This window comes from Coptis chinensis, chromosome 1 (genome assembly GCF_015680905.1).
Source record: "Coptis chinensis isolate HL-2020 chromosome 1, ASM1568090v1, whole genome shotgun sequence".
NCBI lineage: Eukaryota > Viridiplantae > Streptophyta > Magnoliopsida > Ranunculales > Ranunculaceae > Coptis > Coptis chinensis.
The window spans coordinates 60112492-60140434 of record NC_141456.1 but is presented as its reverse complement, the minus strand read 5'-3'; the positions used below and the strand labels follow the sequence as shown (position 1 = coordinate 60140434).

Sequence of the window (27943 nt, the reverse complement as noted above, 5' to 3'; positions counted from 1 at the left end):
CACACCACTATTCATCAGACCCCATATATTTCTATATAGTAAGATATTAGAATCCCTCATTTGTACACACCACTTTGGATACACACCCACGATCATGGTGTGTTCTACTATCTACACACCAAAAGCTCGTGTAACAATACACACCAGCTCGTTTAGTTCAATAGTATCTATAGGCAATGGTGTGAGAAGTCGTTTAAAGTGCAATTATCATCCTGAGAATCAAATATCCTTTCTCCTTAAGAGGCACCCCAAGAGAGTATAGTGATTGATGCTTTCAGTACCTTGATACTAATTAGGGAAAAAAAATTACAGAAAAGGAAAATGATCAAAATTTTTAAAAAATAAAAGGATCACATAATCTTAGTTCTACATCTCCATCTTCCAATTTAGAATCATAATGTGAAAACTTTAACAAACAAACAAAAAATGAATCAGAAGGTGATAAGATCCAATTCTAGTGGAAGTCACAGACGATGCTAGATAGATGCTAGCCTATTTATAGCAATTAAAGCATTTTGTTGTTCTGATATTGTGGTCCATTAATGATATATTTGATTTAACAAAATGGTCGCATCCCGGATATATTTGATAATCTAGTCCTTTACGGATATAAAAGTAAATTTGACTAAATTAGATTCTTGAAAATCAATTATGTGGGGTTTTATTTTATGCTCGTCATTGTCAGTGGCGGGTAGAGCATACGCCATTCCGCTAAAACTCGCTCTATATATAGGTAAACTTATACCAATAGTGTTGGTGGGTTAGTGTTTTGACACACCATTGGATCAGAATTTCCGTCATATTTACTGTTTTGGCGCACCATTGGACTTATCCTTAGGCAAAAAATATACTAAATGGTTTCTGGTTTAATTAAATCAGGTGAGACCTGCATCTTTTCTTAGTTATCTAGTTGTATGCAAGAATGAGTTTAAATCGCATTATTTGGTTAATGGATTACTTTGGTAGAGCAAGTGTGATGCAACATGTTATTTTTGCATGCGTATATGGACTTAAATATGCATATGTATAGTACGCCCAAATAAGGCTTGTTGACGATTTATTTGTTCAAGAGATTCTAGCAGCCAAATTTCATTTGAATGTGTGATGCACATGTTATTTTAGGGAACAACAAAGATTCTATCATATGTATGCAACATAGTGACACAATTTCTATCGTCATTGTTGTTGTTGTTGTTGTTTTAAAGACGAAAGGATAGGTATGTTCCTGACATTCGCAGATGCCCATTTAACCAAACTATGTGCCTCCCCATTAGAATATCTAGGAATCCATTTACAGACAAAATTAGTTAATCTAAGACTAAGGCTGCAGTTAGTTCCAATCTGTAGGAGAGGAGTCTTCTGTTTCAGCTTCAACTAATTAAAGACTTGTTATCTCCCTGAATCTGGACTTCTGACAACTCCAGCTTCTCTACCAACTTCAGAGCCACTTCTGCTGCCAAGAATTCATCCTGCTCAGCACTAGTAGCTTGAAATGTTGAGTATGCAACAACTAACATATACCCATTTTCAAGAGAACAACATGCCCCAGCTGATTATGTATATTCAGTAACCTGTTAAAAGATGCATCAAAGGAGATCTTAGGCCAGAGGTTATATATCTTGAGTTACCACTCCTACAATAGGTGTTATAGGGTGATCTTGATTAACAGATTCTTCATAAGCTTTGAGACAAGTATTCCATTCTCGCAGGGAAAGATGCCAGATGGATTGGCTAGATATACCAACCCCTTCAATCCTCACTTTGTTCCTGTACCACCATATATCATAAATAAGAAGATAGCAGCAATACAGGCTTTTCAGCCTTTTATCTTCTTCTGAACAATTGTACCAGTCCATGAATAAATCTATAAGGTCCCTGCAAGTGTTCACATTAATAAGACTATTGATTATGATAGAAGCCATAAAACCAACACATCATGCGTCATATCATTCACACCAAGTAGCGAGTGGTAATGTGGTATTGCTCATGTAGCCTAATTGGGTGCAAAATGCATATGAGCTACGACAAGTCATTTTGTTGTCAATATAACACTGCGGAAACAACGTTACCCACTATAATAGATCAATCCTACACAAGGATCGATCCTTCTTACTAGACAAGATTTCAACACCCTCCAAACTAATCCCAACACTTCTCAATATCAAATAACAAGTATCTAAAGTAAAACAATTAATGTAAAAGAAGAACAAACCACAAGACAAGATATATCGTGGTTCGGCAATTTGCCTACTTTCACACTGCAAGTTCCAAGCTTTACTAGATGTCCGGAGTAACAGATTACAAGTCTCTCAATTTACTCACAAAGAATGAACACTCAACTCACAAATAATTGCTCACTTATAATCTCTCTCTTTCTTTGTTTTGGAAAAGTTAGGTTTCTACAGAAAAAACCTATATTTATACTATTTCAGAAAACTTTCGAAAAAGGGCAAATTCGTGATGAAATACGGTGGAGCGCGGGTCGTGCCCTCGACTAGGCAAAGTTGAGCGCGGGTCTCGCCTTGCCCAAGTGTAAATAGAGCGCGGGTTGCGCCCTTCACACCAGAATGAGAAAACATCTTTTTTCTCTACAATTCTCCACCTCGGTGAGGTTTTAACATATAAAACCAAGCTGAACACATTCAGCAAGAACACATCCATCTAGAAACTCGCAGTTCATCCGCCCCTAAGGGTCATGCCCACAAAGGGCTCTATCAAGCATGTAGGATTTGGAGCAAGTCCAAACAGTGTTGGAACTTAACTCCGGTGACAACCTTAGTCAGCATATCAGCAGGATTGTCAAGGGTGTCCACTTTCTCAAGTGCTACATCACCATCCTCAATGACATCACGTATAAAGTGATAACGGACATCAATATGCTTGGTCTGAGCATGATGAAACTGGTTTTTCGCCAAATGAATAGCACTCTAACTATCACAATGCAAAGTAACACTGTTCTGCTCAATACTCATATCATCCAGAAGACCTCGAAGCCATAATGCCTCTTTCATTTGCCTCGCCATCGCCATATACTCGTGATCGGTAGTAGATAGAACAATGTAGTCTGCAGAAGCATAGACCTCCAACTAACCGGTGCACCATGCATCATAAACACATAACCAGTAGTCGATCGTCATCTATCTAGATCACCTGCATAATCTGAATCCACATATCCACTGACATAACAAGTGCCTCCATCATAAACTAATCCCACATTCAAGGTACCCTTCAAGTACCTTAATACCCATTTCACTACCTCCCAATGCTGCTTCCCAGGATTAGCCATATACACAAGCACAACACTAATCGCGTGAAAGAAATGTCCGGGCGCAGCACACCATAACATACATCAAACTGCCCTCTGCATTAGCGCATAAGGAACATGTTCTATATGCTTTTGTTCCTCCACCGAACTAGGAGAGAACTTAGTTGAAAGCCTAAAATGCCCAGCTAAAGGCATAGAAACCAACTTTGCATTCTCCATACCAAAATGCGAAAGTATTTTCTGAAGGTATTTCTTCTGAGATACAACTATTTGTCGATTCTGCCTATCTCTGTCAATCTCCATGCCCAGTATCTTCTTGGCTCCACCTAAGTCTTTCATCTCAAACTCAGAGCTAAGTTGAGATTTCAACTTGTCTATCTCCACCATGTTTTTGGAAGCAATAAGTATGCCATCCACATAAAGCAGGAGATAGATGAAGTCATTACCACGAAGCCTACGAAAGTAAACACAATAATCATACTTACTTCGGGTGTACTCATGTTGCATCATGAACGTGTCAAAGCGCTTGTACCATTGCCTGGGCGATTGCTTTAACCCGTACAATGACCGATTCAATTTATATACATGATCTTCTTTCTCAGCAACGACAAACCCTTCAGGTTGTCTCATATAGATCTCTTCCTTCAAGTCCCCAAGCAAGAAATCTGTTTTCACATCAAGTTGCTCTAACTCCAAGTCGAAGTGAGCAACTAAACTCAATAACACACGAATGGACGTATGTTTGACCACCGAGGAAAATACCTCATTGTAGTCGTCTCCTTCCTTCTGTGAAAAACCCTTTGCTACCACTCTTGCCTTGTACCCAGTACTGTCGAACTCAGGAAGGACCTCTTTCTTTCTGAACACCCATTTATTGCTGATAGTCATTTTGCCCTTTGGCAATAAAACTAGGTCCCATGTGTGATTTTTATCAAGAGATTCTATCTCTACTTGCATAGCTACCAACCAATCTCTGTAATGAGCATCTTTAACAGCTTCCTTGAAGCTATCTGGCTCATCATTTTCGATATTCAGTGCATATGCCACTAAATCCACCTGACCATAGTGTTTAACCGCTTCTTGTGCCCATACTTGTGTACTTCTTTTAACTTGTCTCTTTGGCCTAGGGGTCACCACTACAAGTTCGCGGATGCTCTTGATCTTCTTCCCCGTCTTGTGTGGTTCCATGATTTGTTACCTCATCATGATCTAACCAAATATCTGGCGCATCGAATAACTCAAGCTCAGTAGCTTGAACTTCTATAGACTCACCATTCTGCCCAGCTACTTCCGGCTTACTGAAAGATAATACGGAAGTCTCATAAAAGGTAACATCTCTACTGACCAGGAACTTGTGGTCTTCTAGACACCACAATCTGTATCCCTTTACCCCATTTGCGAAGCCTAAGAATATGGTCTTCTTAGCTCTAGGATCTAGCTTACTTTCCCTCACATGGTAGTAAGCTGTCGATCCAAACACTCGCAAAATACTATAATCAGCTGGGTTACCTGACCACACCTCATAAGGTGTCTTGCAATCTATATCTGGAACTGGTGACCTATTATACAGGTAACATGCCATGGACACTGCGTCTGCCCAATACTCTTTGCTTAGACTGGCATTAGACAACAAACATCTCGCTCTTTCAAGCAAGGTTCTATTCATCCTTTCTGCCATTCCATTCTGCTATGGCGTGCCCCCTCGATCGATTAATGCGGCAATTCCCATTGCCTACACAAAACTCTTGGAAAGGTCCATAGGTATACTCAGTACCATTGTCAGACCGTAATGTATTTACCTTCCTATCTGTGCGATTCTTAACCCTTGCCTTCCACTTCTTAAATGTCTCAAACACTTCATCTTTTGATTTTATCATATACAACCACACATAGCGAGTATGATCATCAATGAATGAGACATAATAACGGTTACCTCCCTTTGAAGGCACCCTGGAGGGTCCCCAAATATCCGTATGCACATAGTCAAGGATGCCTGTTGTCGTGTGCTTGCTTGACTTGAACTTGACTCTGCACTACTTCCCATAGACACAATGCTCATAGACCCCATACTTGGCTTCTTCAAATTCTTTAAGAACCCTCGCTTGCACAACTTAGACAAACCCTTTTCACTCATATGCCTTAAACACATATGTCATATCTTAGTGCACTCATAATCATTACTACATCCACCCATTGCTACATCGCCTATCACCGTACTACCTATCAGAGTATACAAGGTTCTATATTTTTTACCTTTCATAACAACTGAAGAGCCATTAACAATATTTAGAACTCCACCTTCTCCTACAAACTTGTGGCCTTTGGAATCTAAGGTACCAAGAGAAATACGACTTTTCTTTAGCTCAGGAACATGTCTCACATCGGTTAAAGTCCTCATTACACCATCATACATCTTGACCCATATAGTTCCAATTCCTACCGTCTTACTACAAGCAACGTCATTACCCATCAAAACGGAACCACCATCAATGCTCTCATAAGAAGTAAACCACTTTTTATTCGGGCACATATGATAGGAACATCCGGAATCAAGAATCCACCTTTCGGTCATATAGTCTTGTGTGGATACACAGAGACTGAACTCATCCCCTTCAGAGCTTGAAGCATAACTTGCCTCAATTTTTGCCTTACCTTTCTTCTGACCATCGATCTCTCTTGTTCTCTTTCTTCGGGTGAGGACAATTTCTTGCATAATGTCCCTTTTCATCGCAATTGTAGCACTGTACATGTTTTAAAGGCTTCTTTGACTTTGACCTAGAATTCTCATTGCTTGTAGAATTCTGTTCATATGAATTTCCTCTTGCCACTAGCCCCTGTCCTGCATCAATGTTATTCTCAACTCATGTCTTCTTCATCAACTCATAAGAAAGAAGTGCAGTTTGAACTTCGTCGAGATCTACATCTTCTCTGTTCATAAAGTTAGTCATTAGATGCTCATAGCTATCTGGCAAAGAGAATATTAAACATGTCGCTTGATCCTCATCATCCATTTTCGTGCCAACATTCAAATAATCCGCTAGGCGTCGACGGAACTCAGTAACGTGCTTTTGCATCGTTGAACCATCCACCATCATGTACCGATAAAGACGCTTCTTAAGATACATCTTGTTAGTCATGCTCTTGGTCATATACATAGACTCTAGCTTGAGCCGAATACCGGCAGCGGTATCTTCTCCCATCACACTATACATAACCTCATTAGCAAGACACAGCTGGATTGATGAACAAGCCTGTAGATCGAACTCTTCCCAATCATCATCACTCATACTCGCCACCTTAGATTTAATCCCCTTTAAAGCCTTATACAAACCTTGTTGGATGAGGATGTCCCTTACTTGGATTCTCCAAATCCCAAAATTATTCTTCCCATTAAACTTCTCTACTTCGAACTTAACATTTAACATCTTGGGAGCCATTTTTTCAAGTTACACACAATAACAAAAAAAAACTTTAACTCAGGAATTTAATCGAACACCTTGTCTACACAAATTCCTAGGTCGTAAACCTACGCTCTGATACCAATTGTTGTCAATATAACATTGCGGAAACAACGTTACCCACTACAATAGATCAATCATATACAATGATCGATTCTTCTTACTAGACAAGACTTCAACACCCTCCAAAGTAATCCCAACACTTCTCAATATCAAATAACAAGTATCTAAAGTAAAACAATTAATGTAAAAGAAGAACAAACCACAAGACGAGATATATCGTGGTTCGGCAATTTGCCTACTTCCACACTACGAGTTCCAAGTTTTACTAGATGTCTGGAGTAACAGATTACAAGTCTCTTAATTTACTCACAAAGAATGAACACTCAACTCACAAATAATTGCTCACTTATAATCTCTCTCTTTCTTTGTTTTGGAAAAATTAGGTTTCTACAGAAAAAACCTATATTTATACTATTTCAGAAAACTTCCGAAAAAGGGTAAATTCGTGCTGAAATAGGGTGGAGCACGGGTTGCACCCTCGACTAGGCAAAGTTGAGCGCGAGTCGCGCTGAAGAGCCTGTAACTCACCAAAGGTATGAGCGCGGGTCGCGCCTTGCCCAAGTGTAAATGGAGCGCAGGTCCGCGCTCTTCACACTAGAATGAGAAAACATCTTGGGTTAACTAGTATTACACCCCTAGATGAGCCAATTAGGATTTCCCCCTACTAGATGGGAAAGTAGGGTTTCCCCCCTAAATACACACAAAAAAATTTCGGTCAACCCACTTTGACTTTTTTTTTGTGTGTATTTAGGGGGAAGACCCTAATTTCCCATCTAGTGGGGGGGAATCCTAATTGGCTCATCTAGTGGGGGGGGGTAATACTAGTTAACCCAAACATCTTTTTTCTCTACACGTTTAGTAGATGAACTGATAATGGAGTTGCTCTTTAATGACCATATTTTGGTGAAGACTCAAGAGTGACTCAAGAGTCAAGTCGTTTACTGACTAATTAAGGTATTATTGAAAGAGAATCTTTCCACTATACCAAAACCTAAGAGCAAATGTTGACTGTGATCTTTACTGGCCGGAGTGCCGTACTTACATATAAAGTATAAAACGCTATAATTCAAAGGCAAAAGTGAGCAGCAAATGTGGACCCAAATCCCGGAGGCTTTATGGCAGAGTAGGAAAACACACTTAATCTTCCCATGGGGGAATGTTCGCTTCAATTTCTCATGTGGAATGAAGCAAATACTTTTCTTTATGTCCTTTCTAAGCTGCCTGCTTTTATGTTGTACTCTAGGCTACCGTTGATGATTTCAAACAACTAAAGTAGATAGGTTCAGGTGACAGAAAAATGCAGTACGTACTCTCAACATAAAAATTGAAGATCATAGAGTTCCAATTGAATGAGACACTGACCGAGTACTAGATTCTGTCATGTTTTGGTTTGTTTACCCAACGGCGACCGGCCAACACTACAGAAGTACACAGGTCACAGATCTTAGGCTATATATGCATACTAATGCATTATTAGGGGCTGAGAAGCTTCCACTAATCTTCTTGCTGATTGATAGCAAATAAACTCTCCCCTAGACAGTGCCAAAATCAATCAGTGCATCCCATGCATGTGTGATGTGTCATCACTTGTGTGATTAGTTTACATTCCATGCATCCGACATTAGAGAATATTATTAGTTTGGTACATTCTAATTAAGTTCTAAGCTTCAAGGATATTGAAAGTTCTAAGTTCTAATTACGTTTGTGCAGGGATGATTATTTAAAAGAGGCAGAGGAATCAAAATGGCGTGCACCTGGCAAAAATTTGTCTGATGACTCTTTCAATATCATCCAAAATGGTAACGTTTTTTTGTTGAAAGTTGAAACCAATCGATTCTTTGCTGGAACATGATTCTTACTTCAGTGATCGAGCTCAGTCCCTTGTTTGGAATATAGACACGTTTGCCATGAATCCATGTCATACAAGTTTAAAAAACTAATATCAATCTCGGAATAAACCGATCTACCATATGTCCATATATATAATCAAATGTATTATTAAGAAAAAAACTAAATAAACAGTATACTTAATTAGAGTTAGTCCTGCACTCCTGCCTACATGAGGCTGGAGAATAAAAGAGATGACATTAAATTTTATAAATTTTGGATCATTCACCAAGATCATATATGCACGCATGTGCAGTGAGTGCATTCTCCAGTGTCAACAAACAAATCAAATCTCCATAGCACGTAACAAAAAGAATGAAGAATCATACATACTGTTACTCTGTTAAGGGTCATGACAAGAAGCCAATAAGGTGATAAGATTTTCTGTAAGGAATTGATACTGAAAGAAAATATATCATATTATACAAGGTTCGTATGTGACTTTAGTGCAAGCATGAGGATTTAATTAATATTGGATAAAAAATAAGCTTTCAAACAGGAATTGATTCCAGTGACGCTAACTAGTTAACAATCTAGAGCCAACAATTTAAAATCAAAAAATCTAGCTGGTAAAATTACCGAAGAAAAAAGAAAACTTTTTTGTTCTTTCATACTTATGGACTTATGGTAGGCGTGTAGGACATCTTTTACATATAAAAAAGTCTAAATTATATAGGGGCGCAGTATTGGCACCCCACTTTATGAGATTGACACTCTTTTGGCAAAAAGTTAAATAATAATGGTTATTTCTTAGAACATCTTTGGGAGAGCTACAAAAAAACACCAAAATTTAGAACCAAAAAAATACCAAGCAACTTTAAGAGCAACATCAAATTTTTGACATCAAACTACGCGGTTTTGGATAAACCGCGCCATATAGCCAATGCGGTTTTTCCAAAACCGCGCCATAGAAGCTCATCTGACAGACTCAAGCCCACGCGGTTTTCTAGAAACCTCGTGCTATAACCATTTAACCCTCTTGGTCATGCAAGGTTCTCTTCACTTTTCATGTTCCCTCTCATCTAAACTCCTCATCTCTTTGAGCAAAAAAAAAAAAACCAAAACTCTTGACAATTTTTCAATAAATCATTCATCTTCTTCTCATTCATCTTCTTCTCATTCATCTTCTTCTGATTTTTCATCGAGCTCGAGCTCTTCAAATGATAACACTGCAGTTAAAACTCATAAATTAGTGGTTATTGCTCTATCTTTGGTTCGACATCGTCTGAGTTTATTGCGTCAGGAAGAAGCGGAGTCTTCTTATAGACCACATGGTGGTTCGAAGAAAGGAAGAAAATGTAAGAATCATCAGTACGAGGCAACACTGTCTCGTGTAAATGCTAACTACTTCAGCGCAAACCCTATATTTCGTGACCACGACTTTCGACTCTGATTTCGTATGGGTCAGTCATTATTTACTCGTATTTTCAATCATCTTAATCATAATGTACCATATTTTCAACAAAAAGTTAATAGTGCGGGTAAGTTTGGGATTAACCTAAAAATAAAAGTAATTGCTACTATACGAATGCTTACTTATGAAACTGCACCTGATCTAGTAGATGATATGCTACATGTTGTTGAGCCAATTGTTCATGAATGCATACGCTATTTCTGTGATGGAATTATTAGAATTTTTGGAGGTGAATACTTACGCAAACCAAATGCTGCAGATATTCAACGTTTGCTTAAAGAGTCTGAGGAACGCGGATGGCCTAGAATACTAGGAAGCATTGATTGCATGCACTGACAATGGAAGAATTGCCCATCCACGTGGCAATGGTCTCACACTGGCCATAAGCATAAACCAACAGTGATTTTGGAGGCAGTTGCCGATCGTGACGCGTGGATTTGGCATGTTTTTTTTGGAATGGCGGGTTCTCACAATGATCTTAATGTGCTTAATTGACCGCTCACCAATATTTGATGATATAGTCAATGATGAAGCTATTCCTTGTAACTACATTGTGAATGGTCATCATTATGATATGGGCTATTACTTGGCTGACGGTATTTATCCTAATTATGCCACCTTGATTCAAACACTTGCTAAACCAACTATTACACAAGACAACTATTTTGCAAAGAAGCAAGAAGCTGCTAGAAAAGACATAGAGCGGGCCTTTGGTATATTATAGTCGCGTTGGGCTATTTTAGCGAATCCGTGCAGGTTATGGTATTTGGAGAATATGGCTACTGTTATGAGGGCTTGCATCATTTTACACAATATGATTGTGGAAGATGAACGCAAAACGGATATCCCGCAGTATATTCCTGATTTGGAAATACCAAGTAGAAAAGGTGCATCTAAAGATCAACGCCAATTTGTTCTATCTTGTTGGGCATTTGGTATCGAGAGGGTTCGTTCAAAAGTTGTTCATGATAGATTGGAGAATGACTTGGTCGAGCATTTGTGGAGTAGACGTGGGCGGCGTGGTCAGACTTGATTTCTATTTCTATTTGCACTTCATTTGGACTTTGTGTTTATTTATCGTTTCAATTTCTATGTATTTGTGTTCCAAGTTTATTTCTATGTATTTGTGGTTTTATGAGAATTTTGTGCAACAAGTTTATTTCTATGTATTTGTGGTTTTATGAGAATTTTGTACAACAAGTTTATTTCTATGTATTTGTGTTCCAAGTTTATTTCTATGAAAGGATTTGTGTATATGAGAATTTTGAAAATACAAAGTAGACTCTGCCAAAAAAAATTTAGAATGATAAAAAGTATCAACTTTAAATTAAGGTAACTTAACTCAAATTAAAAGAAAATATTCAATTAAAGTATATTCTAATTAAAATCAAAATACAAACTCAAATTAAAGTACATCATTAATTAAAAGACATAAATTAAAATACTCAAATTAAAAGACATACAAACTCAAATTAAAAGACATACAAACTCAAATTTTGACTATGCACTACTTTGACTACTACCAGTGATATTGCCAAGTCGATTCTTTATTTTTTGTAAAATTTCTGCCCTTTTGAGTTGCCAAATTTCGCACTCGTCTTCAGGTAATCCTTCTAATTTCATTCTTAGTATTTTCACATCATTTTCATCTTCTCGAACTCGGAGCGCATCTTTGTTCAATTGAAGTTTTTCTTTTTGGATTTGGAGCTTCCAATCCATCGAACTTTTCTTCAATTGAAGTTTTTCGAATTCCATCTCATCTTTCTTCAATTGTCTTTGAGCTTCCAATTCATAGCCTTCTTTGGTGGTTTTAGAAAGTTCCACCAGAAAATCATCAAGTTTCTTAGTGGATTCCTCCAATTTAGAATCACCTTCTTCTTTCTCTTTTTGCCTTCTTTTCTTGTCTTCTTTCTTTCCAAGAGGCCTATCCTCAAGCCCATGAACTTGGTGTGGATCATAATCCATTGGTTGAGTTGTCATAGTTGATATTGGAATGGATGAACCTCCTTCCCCACTGTTTGACTTCGACTTTTTGGTGGGATGCAAATCATTTCTCAACTGTAGCATCTTCCATTTGGGTGAGTCTTTCACCATATTATAGCATTGCATCCACTCCCAAACCCCATTATGCATCACATATGCACTTATTGCTTCCTCAACCTACCAATTAAGCAAAAACTAAATTAGAATTGAAAAATGTATTTGTGAATCAAAATAACAAATAAAAAGTAAATACTTACCATCATATTGTCATTATAGCCACTTGGAGAAGATGCTTGAATCTTAGAAAGAATAGCATGAAACTTGTTGATATTAGCTTGAATAAGAGTCCAACGGTGATTCATGCCCGTCAAGTTGTATTCAGTCATTCTTCCTAGATTTGCATGAAATGCATTTAGAATTTTAGCCCAAAAATCGTTCAACTTTTGCTCATTTCCTACTACACCATCTTGATTAACTTGTAGCCAACTATTGGTGAGAGCAACATCTTCTTCTTGTATCCATGAAGGCCCTCTAAATTTTGATTTTGGTTCTTGACTAGTCATTGTTGTTTTAAAAGTAGAGAGTAGAGAGTAGAGAGTAGAGAGTAGAGAAAATAAGTGAGTGTAAAACTATGGTGTGAGTGTTTCAATTTATAGGGTTAGAAAGATATAGCCATTTTTTGCCCGTTGTTGTCATTGAGAGCATGATAAGCACCCAAAACTGTAATATTAACCCCCGAGAGACACAACATTTTGGTCGATTATGTGTTTAATAATCATGTAATAATTATATTTTCGTGACTTTTTACGGTTTCCATAATTAAAATGAATATAATGATAAAACATGCATCGGAAATGCGGAATACGGGAATATTTGGAGTTTCCCACTCAACCCCGTGAAGCCTAACAAAGCCCTCGACTAGAGCCGGTTTCCAAAAGAACAAAACCAAAGCGCGGGTCCACATATAAAGAAGCGAAACTTCCGGCTCAAATCGGATAAATCTAGATACCGACGTTGGCGTTGGCTAGTGAAGCCTACCATAGCGCTTAATTTAACCCTACAAAAGACGAAAAGTCGTAAAACGCCAAAATCGGCCTTCCCATCGACAAACTAAGTAGACCCACTCTGCGGGTTCGTAAGGCATGACGAAGTCGGATATAGGTAGGTGGCAAAGGATGGTTTCAATTTGGTACCACCTGGCAAGAGAGAAGACACGTACCAATTCAAACCAGGTGGTTTGAATTGAAATGAGCTACAAAACAAAAACTTAAAAAGCAAAAAGCAAAAAGCAAAAAGACAAAAAGCTAAACAGATTGAACAAATCAATTAGCTAACGAACAAAACTCAATTAAAGGGTTCACAAGCCATCCAACCTATATATATGAGGGGGTCGCCTTCATTATTTCCCCTTCACCATTTTCATGCTTTAGCTTCGCCTAGTTAGTTTATTTCTTCAGTACTTACATTCTGTCATTTCCATTCCAGCAGCTTAAATACCGTAAGTTATTTTACCCTTAATAACAATAATTTCTTTTCTAGTTTAATTCCTGTCCTGCATTTATTTACTTAATGTATACAGCAAGTTTTATTATTCCTTCTATGACCATGAGCTAATCCCCCGGGGAGGGTTATCTTTGCTTCGTGTAAAATCGGATTGACTCTTTAATATTCTAGAGTCACTACTTAGAATTAGGCTTAGATTTGACATCCGGTCCCAAAATGATCGAGGCGTACAAAGTTAGGCTGATGCTCGATGCTCCGTCATTCGCGACTCTCGGTGTCGAACTGACTCTCCAATTCTTCCAGCTGATGTGAAATCGAGCCAGGAGCTGAAATAATATACCAGAGATGAGATATTATTGAAACTCCTTATGCTAGTGAAATGCGACCTAGAGATGTGGGCATGCACTAGGGATCAATACTTCGGCGTCGTCGTCTCAAAAACGAGACGAATTAGAGATGTAGTGATGTGGTAATATAAACGGTTGAAAAATGATTCTCGCATGAGTATTACTAACTCTCTCCCTGTTTCTCTATTTTTGTTTACCTACATATAATCGCCGTAGTAATTTACATTATTTGCATTACCGTTAATTTAATTAAAACCAACTAAAAAGAAACCTAAAAATCCTACTCACCAAAAGTTGTAATTCCAGTTGTGAACCTATCCGAGCCCTAAGGTTTGGGCGATCCCGCTTCGACCTATCCTACCAAACCCACGTAAGTAAGGTAACTAAACTAAAACGCTATCACGGACGTTGGACTTTGGACTTTGGACTTGGGTCTTTGGACTTCGGACTTTGGACTGTGGACCTCGGACTTAAGAAAATAAGTAACTGAAATCAATAAATGTGTATAAAGAGTGTGTTTATCAGAGCACGCGGTTTTAGAAAAACCGCGGTTTTGCCAACACCGCGCCATAGAAGCCCATTTAGCAGCCCAAGCCCACGCGGTGTTGGCAAAACCGCGCGGTGTTTCTAAAATCGCATAGGTGATTTGATACAGAACCAAACCTGGAACCAAATATTGGCCGATTTGGTGTTTGGTTTGGTATTTTTTTGGTGTTTTCATCAACATGTAACTCTCCTGAAGTTGAAAAAACACCAAATTGTTGTTTTATGCCAGGTTGATATCACTCTTAAAGATGCTCTTAGATGTCTTTTTACACCCCACATGCTTGATAGTTCTACGGCATCAGGTTGTCGCGAGATTTCATATTCCACAGTAGGCAATTGCCGCGAGATCGCGCAATCCACAGCATCAGGTTGCCACGAGATCCTATATATATCCCATGACAGGGAGTTGCCGCGGAACATTTTTTTTTTTTTTTTTTTTTTTTTTTTCACTTCAAATTTTGCGTATTAAACACACACGACATATGGATACCTCATTTTCTTCTTTAAAGTTTCTTTATACACTCCAAGAACAACACCAAAATCATGACAAAAAAAATAAACAATCGAAACATAATTTTGCTATCTCACGACAAATATATTCCATATGCTATAAGAAAAAATTGTAATCAAATTAATGAAGAAGAGTTTTGATAATTAATACAAACAAATACTTTATTTTAATGAACACAATCATCTCGCGACAACTAACTTTTTTTACGGTGGCTATTAAAAAAAACTCTCACAGTAACCACCTTTCGTGGGATATGGGATCTCGCGGCAATCCGATGCCGTAGATTATGTGATATCGTGATAATATCTTGGCGTGAGTGTTTTTTTATGTGATTAACAGAAGAGTACCAATACGTTTGAATTGGTCAATACCGAGACCCATTATATATACCAGCCTCATCTCATTTTGCCAACTTTACACGTACCCAACCAACATGTGCCTCAATTTTTTTTATTAGTTTTGTTTTCTCCTGAGAGCCCTACAAAAAGACAAAAGTTTAAAATGAAAAATGGTGAGAAGTTTTGACCGAATAAGCGAATACTACACGTCTACAACATACCTTTTTTGTCTCACAAAAAGACAAAATCTGAAAACCCAACTCAAATTACTAACATAACACGTGTCACAAAATTAAGAATGGTTAGAACTGATGGACGACGCATTTTGCTAGCTTTGTCACGATACTTATAGTAGCATAGAGATATTTGTAGGTATTTGTTATTGACGGACCATATTGTGTTGGGCATACCCAAAAAAAAAACAATTATTACAAGTGTGTCATTAGTCTCAAAAAATCCAAAAAAAAAAAATTATTACAAATGTGCCATTAGTCTTAAAAAGTTGAACTCAAAAACCCCAAGCTTAAGTGACTCGGCTAGGTCGTTTATTGTGCAAACCCAACGATGTGGCCACACCGTTTGGACTAAGTCTCCGACGATATGGCTACACCATTTGGACTAAGTCCCAAACGACTTGGCCACACCGTTTGGGACTTAGTCCAAACGATGTGCCCACAACGGTCAAGAGGCCAAGAAACAGAACTTTATATTTTTTTCAAAGTTTAAATCCCAAACGGTGTAGCCACACCATTTGGACTAAGTCTCCAACGATATGGTCACACCGTTTGGACTAAGTCCCCAATGATATGGCCACACCGTTTGAGATTTGAACTTTGAAAAAATATAAAGTTATGTTTTTTGGCATCTTGATCGCGTAATAAGCATCGTTGACTAAGTCCCAAACGGTGTAGTCAAGTCGTTTGGGACTTAGTCCAAACGATGTGGCCATATCGTTGGAGACTGAGTCCAAACGGTGTGGCCATATCGTTGGGTTTGCACAATGAACGATCTAGCCAGGTCGTTTAAGCTTGGGATTTTCGAATTCAATTTTTTGGGACCAATGACACACTTGTACTGATTGTTTTTTTTGGACTTTTTGGGACCAATGACACACTTGTAATAATTGTTTTTTTTTTGTCTGCCCAACACAATATGGAGTCTATTAGGACTCTTCGATTTTGTGGTGGGTATAAAATATGGTTGGCGGGTAATCGGGTACACCGATACACTATATCCAAGTTCCAAGTTCCAAGTATCCAATATCCAAGACCAAGAGGGCAATTTTCTAGTCCAACTTTGAAAAGTTGTATATTGGGTCCACAGACTTCAAATTTTGGTGTCATGGTACTTGTGATGTCTAAGAACACTTTTCTTAAGTATTCTAAGATCACACAACCTTACTAATGAATCAGAATGAATGGGAAGAGTGAATGGAGAAGATGAATTGAATCAAAGTTTTATTGATTGGCAATAAATGTTTACAATCTCTCTTTCTCTCTGTTTCTCTCTCTTGTTTTTACAGTTTTTTTGAATCTGGATTGAATGAAAACATGAATCCTTTCTAATGCCCTTCTAGTCTTTATATAGTACATCATTTGGCCTGGATCCAGTCAATCTTTGACACGTGTCCCTTGCCTTTCTTTCTTGTTTCCTGCTTTCTACCTACAACATAATTTGAACACCCATGAGATTTATTGAGATATTTACCAATATCTCGAGTTTTAAAATATCAAAACGAATATGTTTATAAGTACGATATTTGCCTACTACATCGCCCCCTCTCGAAATTTTGAAATTTCCTTTGAAATTTCAACTTTTCGAGAAACAATTATACCAAATAACGGATATGAAAACTATCGGGCCCAAACAAACACCCGATCCAATATTTCAAAAAAAAATAAATTTAAACCTCTTTAGCTTCTTCAGTACACTTCCCAAATACATAATTTCTTTAGCTTCTTCATTACGCCTCCAAACACCTAAAAAAAAACTCTGGTTTTCTTCTTTTTCAACTTTCCAGAACTCATTTCTCTTGCAATCCATAAGGTATGCTCTTTCATCCTGCACTTTATTAATCTTTCTAACACATGTATTGATATACTTGCTTTATTTTGTCTTAGTTTTATTTGCTTACATTTGAATCACTTAATTTTGCATGTCTGCGTGTACTAATGCCTATGTAATGACATATATTACTACCTTGAACTTCCGAACATATAAAAGTTTGAATCTTTTTATTCCTACCTTAGTTTTTATATTTTTGTTTGTTCTGGCTTTACTATCGTCATGTATCACAATATTCCCTATTTCACTTTATTCTGATACAACTCTATTCATCTGTATCTCTAATGACTTATATCGGCCTTGCCGATACTACAATACCATGCAGCTAATAGCATTATAAATATTGAAATGCCAATATTAAAAATACCTTTGTCCCTCCTTTTTTGTGTATAGTCATCTCAATGGCCAGTGAAGATATCATCTCTGATGCTAGTCTCCCTTCTGAGGATACCATATCGGATAGCATTCTTTCTGACGATATAATTTCTGATGATAGACCTTTTAGTCACAACTTCGCTTCGATTTCGAGCAATAACTCTCGGCCCTTTATTACCTAGGACCTATCTTATGTTGTAGAAGGTATTCCATGCCATCCTTTTGCAACCACTGATTCTGAATCTGAGCGTGATACCATAAAAGATACCAGCCGATGGAGATCTGGTCTTTGCAATTTCTTTATTAAATGACCCAATCTATCGTTAGTTTAAATTGCCTATCAAATTCCCTCTTCACTTTATCTATAACACTATGCTGGTACTCGGGCTTTTACTCAATGCCAGAGCGGTACGAAGAATGGAATCATTATTACTGTCGGCCAACTTGCTGCTGGTCTGAGATTTCCTCTGTCCACCCTTGATCGTGAAGTACTGAACCATTTAAATATTTCTCCTGGTCAGGGTACTGGTAATTTCTGGCGGCTGATGTTTGTATGTAATTATTATAACAGCCACCTTTCTCCCGATAGCTATGCTGCTGATTGTATTAGGTTATCCGATATTCTTATGCACTATAGATTCTATGAAAAGATTATCGGATACTTTTATCCTAAAAAACATACCCATCGAAACATTAAGGGTATTCTTAGGAAAAACCGCAATAGCGATAAACAGTGGACCCAATATCCTATTGTTGTTTTAGGTAACTGGGAAAGTTCCGATAGACCAGCAAATCCCCCTTTAAAACATCAAGTCTTCAACCCCACAGGTATGTCCTTCCCTTTCCTTTGTTTTCCTTCTTCAGGCCTCAGAATCCTTTATCTAATTTCCCTCTCATGTGCGTCTTTTCAGTACTTCTACCTCATTTTGCCAAAGCTCGTGGCAATTCTGACAGAGTATTGAGGCTTTTAGAAGGAACTGAAGCCGAAGTTGATATTAAAACGGGTTCTGATACAGAAGGGAATCCCAGAGTTACTGTTCATCTGCCCGATATCTCCCACTATCGGGCACCTCTTTATGTTCTCAAACATCGAGCTCTTCAAAAAATGGGTCAATCGCCAACTCCCCCTCACTCTCCTTTAAACGACTCCTCAGACGATCTACCCTTTATTATATCCTCCTTTGCCTTGCACGAATTGCCTCCCACACTTCCCAAAAGCTTCTATGATTATCTAGATAACACTTGTACCATGACTCCCTATCTTTTCCTTGATATTAAAAAAGAAGTTCCTGATTTTTATGAATATATGATATTGGAAAATATATTTAATCAACATCTTTTATTGTACACAGATATGGCTCCTCGAATGCCGATGAATGCCAATGCTGGTCGTTATTTATCTGAGAAAGGGAAAAAGAAAACACCAAATCCCTCCTTCAAAACCCCTGCTGCAGATAAACAACCTGCTCCCCCTTCCATCCCTACCAATCCTCCTACTGCTACTAAAAATCATCCTCCCTCTGCATCCCAACCCAATACCACCAATCCCCCTCCAACTACTAATGCATCTTCTAAAAAAAAGAAAAACTCCCTCATAGGGTGAAAGTAGTCTTCCCGATGGTCAACACCTTCACTCCTTTTCGTCATCCGATGCTCATGAAATTTTTAAACCTGAATTTTACCTTGCTGATGGCAGCCCTATCCCTTTAACTGCCTCTCTTTTTGAAGATACTCATAAGACTGAACTAGGTGTTGCTTTAGCCAGCAGCTCTATTCTTTCGAAAGACAAAATTGCTGCTCTCAACATTAACTCCTCCGAACGGCTTACTGAGTATTTCGACCATATGGAGAAGGTACTTATATCTTGTCTTCTTTTATTTCATACCAATTTCGTCTTTTTACTTTGTACTTATCTACTTTGGATATTCTTATAGGCGAAAGCACTTGCCATGGCTCAATTTGATCTGCTTCATAAGCAAGAATGCTGAAATCGGGCATTAGAAAAACCCTAACTACCAAATGATTAGAATTCGACCGATTATCCCAAGAAAACATTGGGTTTCATAAGGAAATTAAATCAACTAACGGCTACTATGAAGCAACAATCTGAGAAAGCCGAGAAAAACGTTATCGATAAAGAGGTTGATCATGCCGAACTTCAAGAAAATGATTGATGATTTTGCCGCCGAAAAGACGAGAAGTCGCGGAGGCCTCAAGTCGCCGGCGATCTTTGAATTCAATAATGTCATGGCAGCTGTTAATTCCCTTGGTGATAAGCTGGATATCTGCAAGCCTTTTGTTCCCCGTAACATCCTTAGGGAAAACAATATGCTTCCGGATGATGAAGATGAAAATGCAAATACTGTGGCTGATACCATGGACCAAAATATCGCCGATATATCCGATATATCGCCGATATATATCGGTATTTTGGTACACCGACATCGATATTTCCGACATATATCCACCGAATATAGAACCCTTTTTTTCCCGATATATATCGGAATTTCCGATATGAAACTTTATATCGCCGAATCGATATAATCGATATATATCGGTTGACTTTTTGACTATTTTAAAATATAAATCTGATATATATCCGATATTTTCGATATTATATTTCCGATATATCCAATATTTCCGATATTTTAAATAGTTTGGACTGGTTACCAAAAAAATGGATATATCCGAAATATCCGATATATCCGATATATATCGGTTTTTGGGTACACCGATATATTCATCGATATCGATATTTTGGGCCTTGGCTGATACCACCCTGGAGCTTCCACCTTATGCTACTCCAACTACTGAGGCCACCTTATCTGATGTTGATGCACTTCTGAACAATCCTCTTTAAACTATCCTCCTTTTGCTTCAAAGTCATAATTTGCTAACACTATATATTTCTGGACTGTTCTAAATTCTTAGTTCCATTGATCTTTTGTTTTTGATACTTCACCATTATTTGTAATTTTCCCATATTCGCATTATATCGGCATTAGAATTAAACCAGAAAGAAAATACAATTTTCGATATCCTCAACTAAAATAATAGTATCGGCGATACTTAGAATTAAACCATAAAGAAAATATCATTTTCGATATCTTCAACTAAAATAATAGTATCGGCGATACTTAGAATTAAATCAGAAAGAAAATACAATTTTCGATATCCTCAACTAAAATAATAGTATCGGCGATACTTAGAATTAAACCAGAAAGAAAATACAATTTTCGATATCCTCAACTAAAATAATAGTATCGGCGATACTTAGAATTAAATCAAAAAGAAAATACAATTTTTGATATCCTCAACTAAAATAATAGTATCGGCGATACTTAGAATTAAACCAGAAAGAAAATACCATTTTCGATATCCTTAACTAAAATAATAGTATCGGCGATACTTAGAATTAAACCAGAAAGAAAATACCATTTTCGCTATCCTCAACTAAAATAATAGTATCGGCGATACTTAGAATTAAACCAGTCTGCCAATTTAGTTTTATCAAAGCACTACCACATACCTTTATTATCAAATGATCTTCCATGATTCCTTCTCTACGGATATCTTGCTTGATAGCTATGATCTTTATACGCCTGATATCTGCCTCTGTTTTGATATCAGGACTTTTTGACAATACACCTGAAATCAACATTTCTGCCAATCCCAGGACTTTCTTATGCCTGATATCTGCCACTGTTTTTGATATCAGGTCTTTTTGACAATATGCCCGATATCAACACGTCTGCCGATACTAGAACTTCTTATGCCTAATATCAACATTTCTGTCAATATTAGGACTTTTGACAATATTCCTAATACCAACACGTCTGTTGATATCAGGACTTCTTACGCCTAATATCAACATTTCTATCGACATTAGGACTTTTTGACAATATGCCTGATATCAATATTGCTACCAATATCAGGACTTTTTATGCATGATATATGCCTCTATTTCTGATATCATGACTTTTTAACAATATGCCTGATATCAATATTGCTACCAATATCAGGACTTTTTATGCCTGATATCTGCCTCTGTTTATGATATCAGGAATTTTTGACAATATGCCTAATATCAATATTGCTACCAATATCAGGACTTTTTATGCCTGACATCTGCCTCTGTTTCTGATATCAGGACTTTTTGACAATATGCCTGATATCAATATTACTACCAATATCAGGACTTTTTAACAATATGCATGATATCGATATTTTTATCGATACCTGGATTTTTACTACATGCTAACACCATATATATATAATGAAATTTGAAACTTGAACCCCTTTATATTAAATTGAAAATTCATGCTACACATCTTAATTGCTCATGAAATTTAATAGAAATACCTTTACATTATTGATAGAATACCTTCAGATTACTGACATTCTGAGGTTTTGCTAACACTTCCCCATCAGCTTTCTTTAGATAGTATGCTCCATTTACTCCCACTTTGTGGACAATGTATGGACCTTCCCAATTCGCCGATAACTTCCCAGCTCCTTTTCCTTTTGTTGCCTATGTAACCTCTTTCAGCACTAGGTCACCTTCCTGGAAACTTCTTTCTTTTACTTTCTTATTAAATGCTTTTCTGAGCTGCCTATGATAAGAATCAAGCCTCATTCTTGCTTGCTCCCTTCTATCTTCTAAATTTAAGATCTATGTCTGCATCCCCTGATCATTCAATCCTTTTTCTACAAGCATTGTCCTTGATGTCGACACCACCATCTCGGCTGGAGTTACAGCTTCCATCCCATAAGCTAACGTAAATGGTGATTCTCCTATTGCTACTCTAGGGGTTGTTCTGTATGCCCACAACACACTATTTAACTCATCAACCCACAAACTTTTCTTGTCTTCCAACTTCTTTTTAATGTTGTCCATAATGGTCTTATTCGTTGCTTCTGCCTGCCCATTCCCTTGAGCATAATAAGGTGCCGATATAAAGTGCTTGATCTGATATGATTCCAAAAAATCTTTCACTTTTCCCCCAATGAATTGAGGTCCATTATCCGATATAATAGCATGCGGCAACCCATATCGGCAAACCACCCTTTCAAACAAAAACCTAATAATGTCCTGCTCCTTAACATGCTGCAAAGCTATCGCTTCTACCCACTTAGTAAAATAGTCAGTTACTGCTAAGATGAATCTCTTCTTTCCTCTTCCAGGTATGAGAGGACCTACAATGTCCATCCCCTATAACGCGAATGACCATGGGTTAGAAACACAATGTAACTGCTCTGCTGGCACATGAATGGCATGTCCATGTTTCTTACACTGACTACACTTTTTCGCATATCGCAAACAATCTCGCTTCATTTGTGGCCAAAAATACCCCTGCCTTGCAATCTTAGAAGCCAACGATCTTCCTGCCGAATGATTGCCACATTCTTCTTCATGTATTTCTGCAATAATTTTCTGAGAATCTTCTGGCGATACACATTTTAAATGTGGTCCCCCTGGATTTTTCCGATATAACTGATCATCTATTAGTATATATCTTTCAGCTTCTCTTTTTATCCTTCTAGCCTCATTCTTATCTGCTGGCAACATTCCCTGTGATAGAAATAGCACATAATTTCTCATCCATGACGCCCCCAGTGTATCTATTTCCATTATCTCTCTGTGTCTTATATTAATACTCGGAATTTGCTGAACCCCTATATGCAACAATCGCCCCTCCTCATTTTTGAGCATCGCAGCCACATATCCAATGCATCAGCATGTCGATTCTCACCCTTATCGAGATGCTGAAAAACAATATTCTTGAAATCCTTGAACTTCATCCTTACCAAATTTAGATAATCTATCATGTTATCACATTTTGCTGCATATCCTCCATTGATCTGGCTTACCACCAACTGCGAATCACTGAAAACCGATAAGTCTTTGACATTCAACGATTTAGCCATCTCCAAACCTGTTATTAGAGCCTCGTACTCAGCTTCATTATTAGAAGCGTGAAAACCTAACGTAACTGCTGTTCGATTCTTTGGTTTTTTTGGAGTTACCAGCACAGCGCCGATCCCACATCCCTTTTGCCCTGATAACCCATCTACAAAAAGTCTCCATCCCTTTGTTCCTACCCAAGGATCATCCTCATCCATTGCATTATCACTCTCTTGTACCAATAATAGATTCTCTTCTTCAGCTTTCCATTCTTCATCTTCAGCAGGAAAATCAGTCAGCCAAAACTTGGCTTTTCTCCGATATTCTATTTTTATATTCAATCCCAAACTCATCAATAAGAACCGACCACTTCGCCATCCTCCCCAACTTTGCTGTCCTAGCTAAAGTTTGCTTCAAAGGAAGATTTGTCATTACTACTACTGAATGGGACTGAAAATAAGGCTTTAACCTTTAAGTAGAATATAAGAGAGCTAATGGGCATACTTTTCTAACATTGAGTATCGAGTTTCAGCTTCAAGCATTGTTTTAGATTGAAAATACACAGAACTCCGTCTTCCACTTTGACTAGTACTGAGCTTATAGCAAAATCCGAGATTGCGAGGTATAAGAATAGTGTATCGCCTTCTTCTAGTTTTATCAAAGTTGGTACTTCTTGCAGATACTCTTTTAACTCGGTGAATGCGAGTTCGCATTTGTCATCCCATACAAATTTTATATTCTTCTTCAACAGTTTGAATAAAGGTTTACATCTATCAGAAGTTCGAGATATAAACCTATTCAACGCTGCAATTCTGCCTGTAAGCTTTTGAATCTGCTTCCTTGTGCTGGGTGAAAGCATCTGCTGGATAGCTCGAATCTGATCTGGGTTAACATCAATTCCTCGTTTTGTGACAGTATATCCGAGGAATTTTCCTGAACTTACCCCGAAAGTACATTTCTCAGGGTTAATCTTCATATTAAACTGTCGGAATATCTGGAACACCGTATTCAAATCTTGAACATGGTTAGACACCTTCTTTGATTTGATGACCATATCATCTATATATACTTCCACAATATGTTTAATCAGATGTTTGAACATCTTTTTGACCAACCGCTGATATGTCGCCCCAGCATTCTTCAATCCGAATGGCATTCTAATGAAACAATAAAGACCCCCTTCAACCACGAATGTTGTTTTCAATTGATCTAATATCGACATAACAATCTGAAAATATCCAAAATGACCATCGCAAAAACTCAACAATTCGAATCCAACTGTCCTATCCACCAGCTCATCAATTCTAGGCATCGGATAGTAATCCTTCGGGCATTGCTTATTAACATCTGTAAAATCCACACATATACGAACCTTGCCATTCTTTTTCGGAACAACCACAATGTTTGCAACCCATTCTGAATTATCGATCTCTTTAATGATTCCACATTCCAGCATTTTCTGAATTTCATTTTGTACTGCTTGCGTGTACATCGGCCTAACCCTTCTATGATGCTGATGAACTGGGATTGCTCTTTCTCGCATATTCAATTTATGGGAACATATCTGAGGGTTAATACTAGGAAGATCAGCCATCGACCAAGCAAATACATCTTTATTCTCCTTTAGAAACTCCATTAAATCACTCTTGATTTATGAACTCAACTCTGTTCCAATGAAAGTAAACAACTTTCATTGTTTTGACCAATATTGATCTTCTGCACTTCTTCCATTGTCTTACTTAGGATTATCTTAGAATCTATTTTCGCTTCTGATGTAAACTGAGCCTCCTCCTTACGACTTTTACTATCGGACTTTGGAACTGAATTTTCCATTAATTGCTATTTGGCGACTTCCGAGACGCCCCCAGTTTCTACTTGCTTTTCTTTCATCATACCCTTCACAGTAACAAAATTGCACTTCTCGGATTCCGACTAGTCTCCTCTTATCTCATGTGGCCCATATGCTGTCGGAAATTTGATAACTTGATAAAAAGTGCTCGGAACTGCGCTCATAGCATGTATCTATTTCCTTCCCAAAATGGCATTGTGATCTGAATGATGCTTTACGACTATAAAATAATGGTCTATGGGCCTGCCCTTACTGGCAATTTGATTTCGTCCGCTGGTCTTATTGAGGTTCCATTAAAACCATATAAATTAAACTGTGGTTCTTTTAAATGGGATTCATCGAATCCGATACCAGTATATGCTTTCCAAAATTAAATATTTATTGAACTACCACAATCGACCAATATCTTTTGGACATCATACCCTGATATCCTTAAAGTGATTAGCAAAGCATTGTCATGAGGTAACATTACCTTCGATAGATCGTCGAGTACAAACATAATAGCTCTAGGTATACTTGCCGATATGAGAGCAGGGTCTACTGGGATTGGTTCCACATTGACTTCCAGCACCTCTTTGACCGTCGATATCTTTCGAATTTTGTCCCTTATGATCTTCTTCTGTGGAATAACTCCCTTATATATCATGTTAATCACCCCTAAAGGCTTATCATTCATCACCGCCGCCACCTCTAGTCTGGCATCAGCTCTAAACTCCCTGAGCTTTCCCTCTCTCATTAATCGATCCACCTCCCTAAGCAATTGAAGACATTTGTTTGTCTCATGATTTTTCACCTTATGAAAATTACAGAAAGGTTTATCTTCCATCTCCCAAGGTTTATGAGTCGGATGTTGGTAGTAAGACTCTTTCCCTACCCTTCTCAAAATGTCTTCTAATGTAGTATTAATAGCGATATAATTGGACGGGTCCAACTCTTCTCTTAATGACCTTTCGAACTTCTTCTTTTGTGAAGATTAACCGTCAGCTTTTGAGTAAGAATCATTTGCCTTTCGCTTTTCGGATTTATGATGGGTCTCTTCTTTCGCTGAATTGCTTGCCTCAGATACTTGCAACACAGGTTGAATTAAAGCTGATAAAATACCTTCTTCAACTTGCACGTCTTTCTCGGCTTTATCATATAACTCTCTAAAAGTTTTAATCTCCTTTCGAAGCATATACTTGTGCATATCGGACCCAGGAATGAGCCCTGTCTGAAAGGCCATTACTGCCGTCATTTCAGATTCATCCAAATGTTCTACTAGCTGCGCCTCTGCCTTGAATCGTGACAAGAATCCTTTTAGAGATTCCTTCTTTCCCTGCTTTAATTGGAACAACGCCGATACCTACTTCGGTTTTACTCGCTGATGGCCATAGTTGGTCAGAAATATTTCTTCAATCTCCCTATAACTTGATATTGAACCCTCTTATAAAGAACATAACCACTTCAACGCCTTTCCTTTAAACTTGAATGAAAAGATTTGCATAACAATGAATCCAAAAATGCAGTTCCCTTATATATCGAAAACTGATGCCGATATGTGAAAAGATGGTCCATCGGATCCGACGATCCATCATATTGTATGAACTTGGGTAACTTAAACTTTGGCGGAACAGGCATCAACTCAATACTTTGATGTATCGGATTTCTACTCACATCATCCGCTAACTTTCTTATTGATGCTGAAGTCTTCTCGAGCCCTTGATTTCCCAGTTGCTTTATCATCATTTCTTGTATCATCTCTTTTGTGATAGGCTGTGGTATCGGAATTTCCGATATTGGAGATACTTCAGCAACTCTTTCCTTTCTTGTTGATTCCTTTCCTGTATAATGACTACCCGATTTCGAACTACATTCCTCCTCGTCTTCCTCATGAAGATCTCGTACTGCATTACTTAGACCTCCCTTCTTCATCTCTTGGTTCTCTAAGTAAAACAACATTCAGTCTTTCCACCTCTTTCAATCTTTTCAATACTTCTTGAAGTGAAACTTCCCCCTCAATATTTTCTTCCTGTAACCTCCGACTTATAGAAGTTCTTGTATTCCTTGTATGTGATTGATTATCGTTATCTATTCGCTTTCTTCCTGGGAGCCATTATAATCCACTTCTCACTCCTTTTTCACACTTCTTTCACTCAAATTCAAAGAAACACTTCGGATTCTTGATCGAAGAAAAAGAAAAGCCAAGTTCTTCTTGTCTTCGATGCACAGACAATACCAATGTGATGTCTAAGAACACTTTTCTTAAGTATTCTAAGATCACACAACCTTACTAATGAATCAAAATGAATGGGAAGAGTGAATGGAGAAGATGAATTGAATCAAAGTTTTATTGATTGGCAATAAATGTTTACAATCTCTCTTTCTCTTTGTTTCTCTCTTCTGTTTTTACAGTTTTTTAGAATCTGGATTGAATGAAAACATGAATCCTTTCTGAT

The 27943-nt window shown here is 37.7% G+C and overlaps 2 protein-coding genes across 2 annotated transcripts; both read right to left on the bottom strand.

The window, feature by feature from the left end:
• Positions 1 to 23430: 23430 nt before the first annotated feature.
• Positions 23431 to 24012, bottom strand: LOC147524760 (uncharacterized). Its single transcript, XM_086576318.1, has one exon. It carries the CDS (start codon positions 24010 to 24012, stop codon positions 23431 to 23433), a length of 582 nt encoding a protein of 193 aa, XP_086432444.1.
• Positions 24013 to 25878: 1866 nt separating this feature from the next.
• LOC147524759 (uncharacterized) lies at positions 25879 to 26334 on the bottom strand. Its single transcript, XM_086576303.1, has one exon. The coding sequence runs from the start codon at positions 26332 to 26334 to the stop codon at positions 25879 to 25881; it is 456 nt and encodes a 151-aa protein (XP_086432429.1).
• Between the last annotated feature and the right edge of the window lie 1609 nt (positions 26335 to 27943).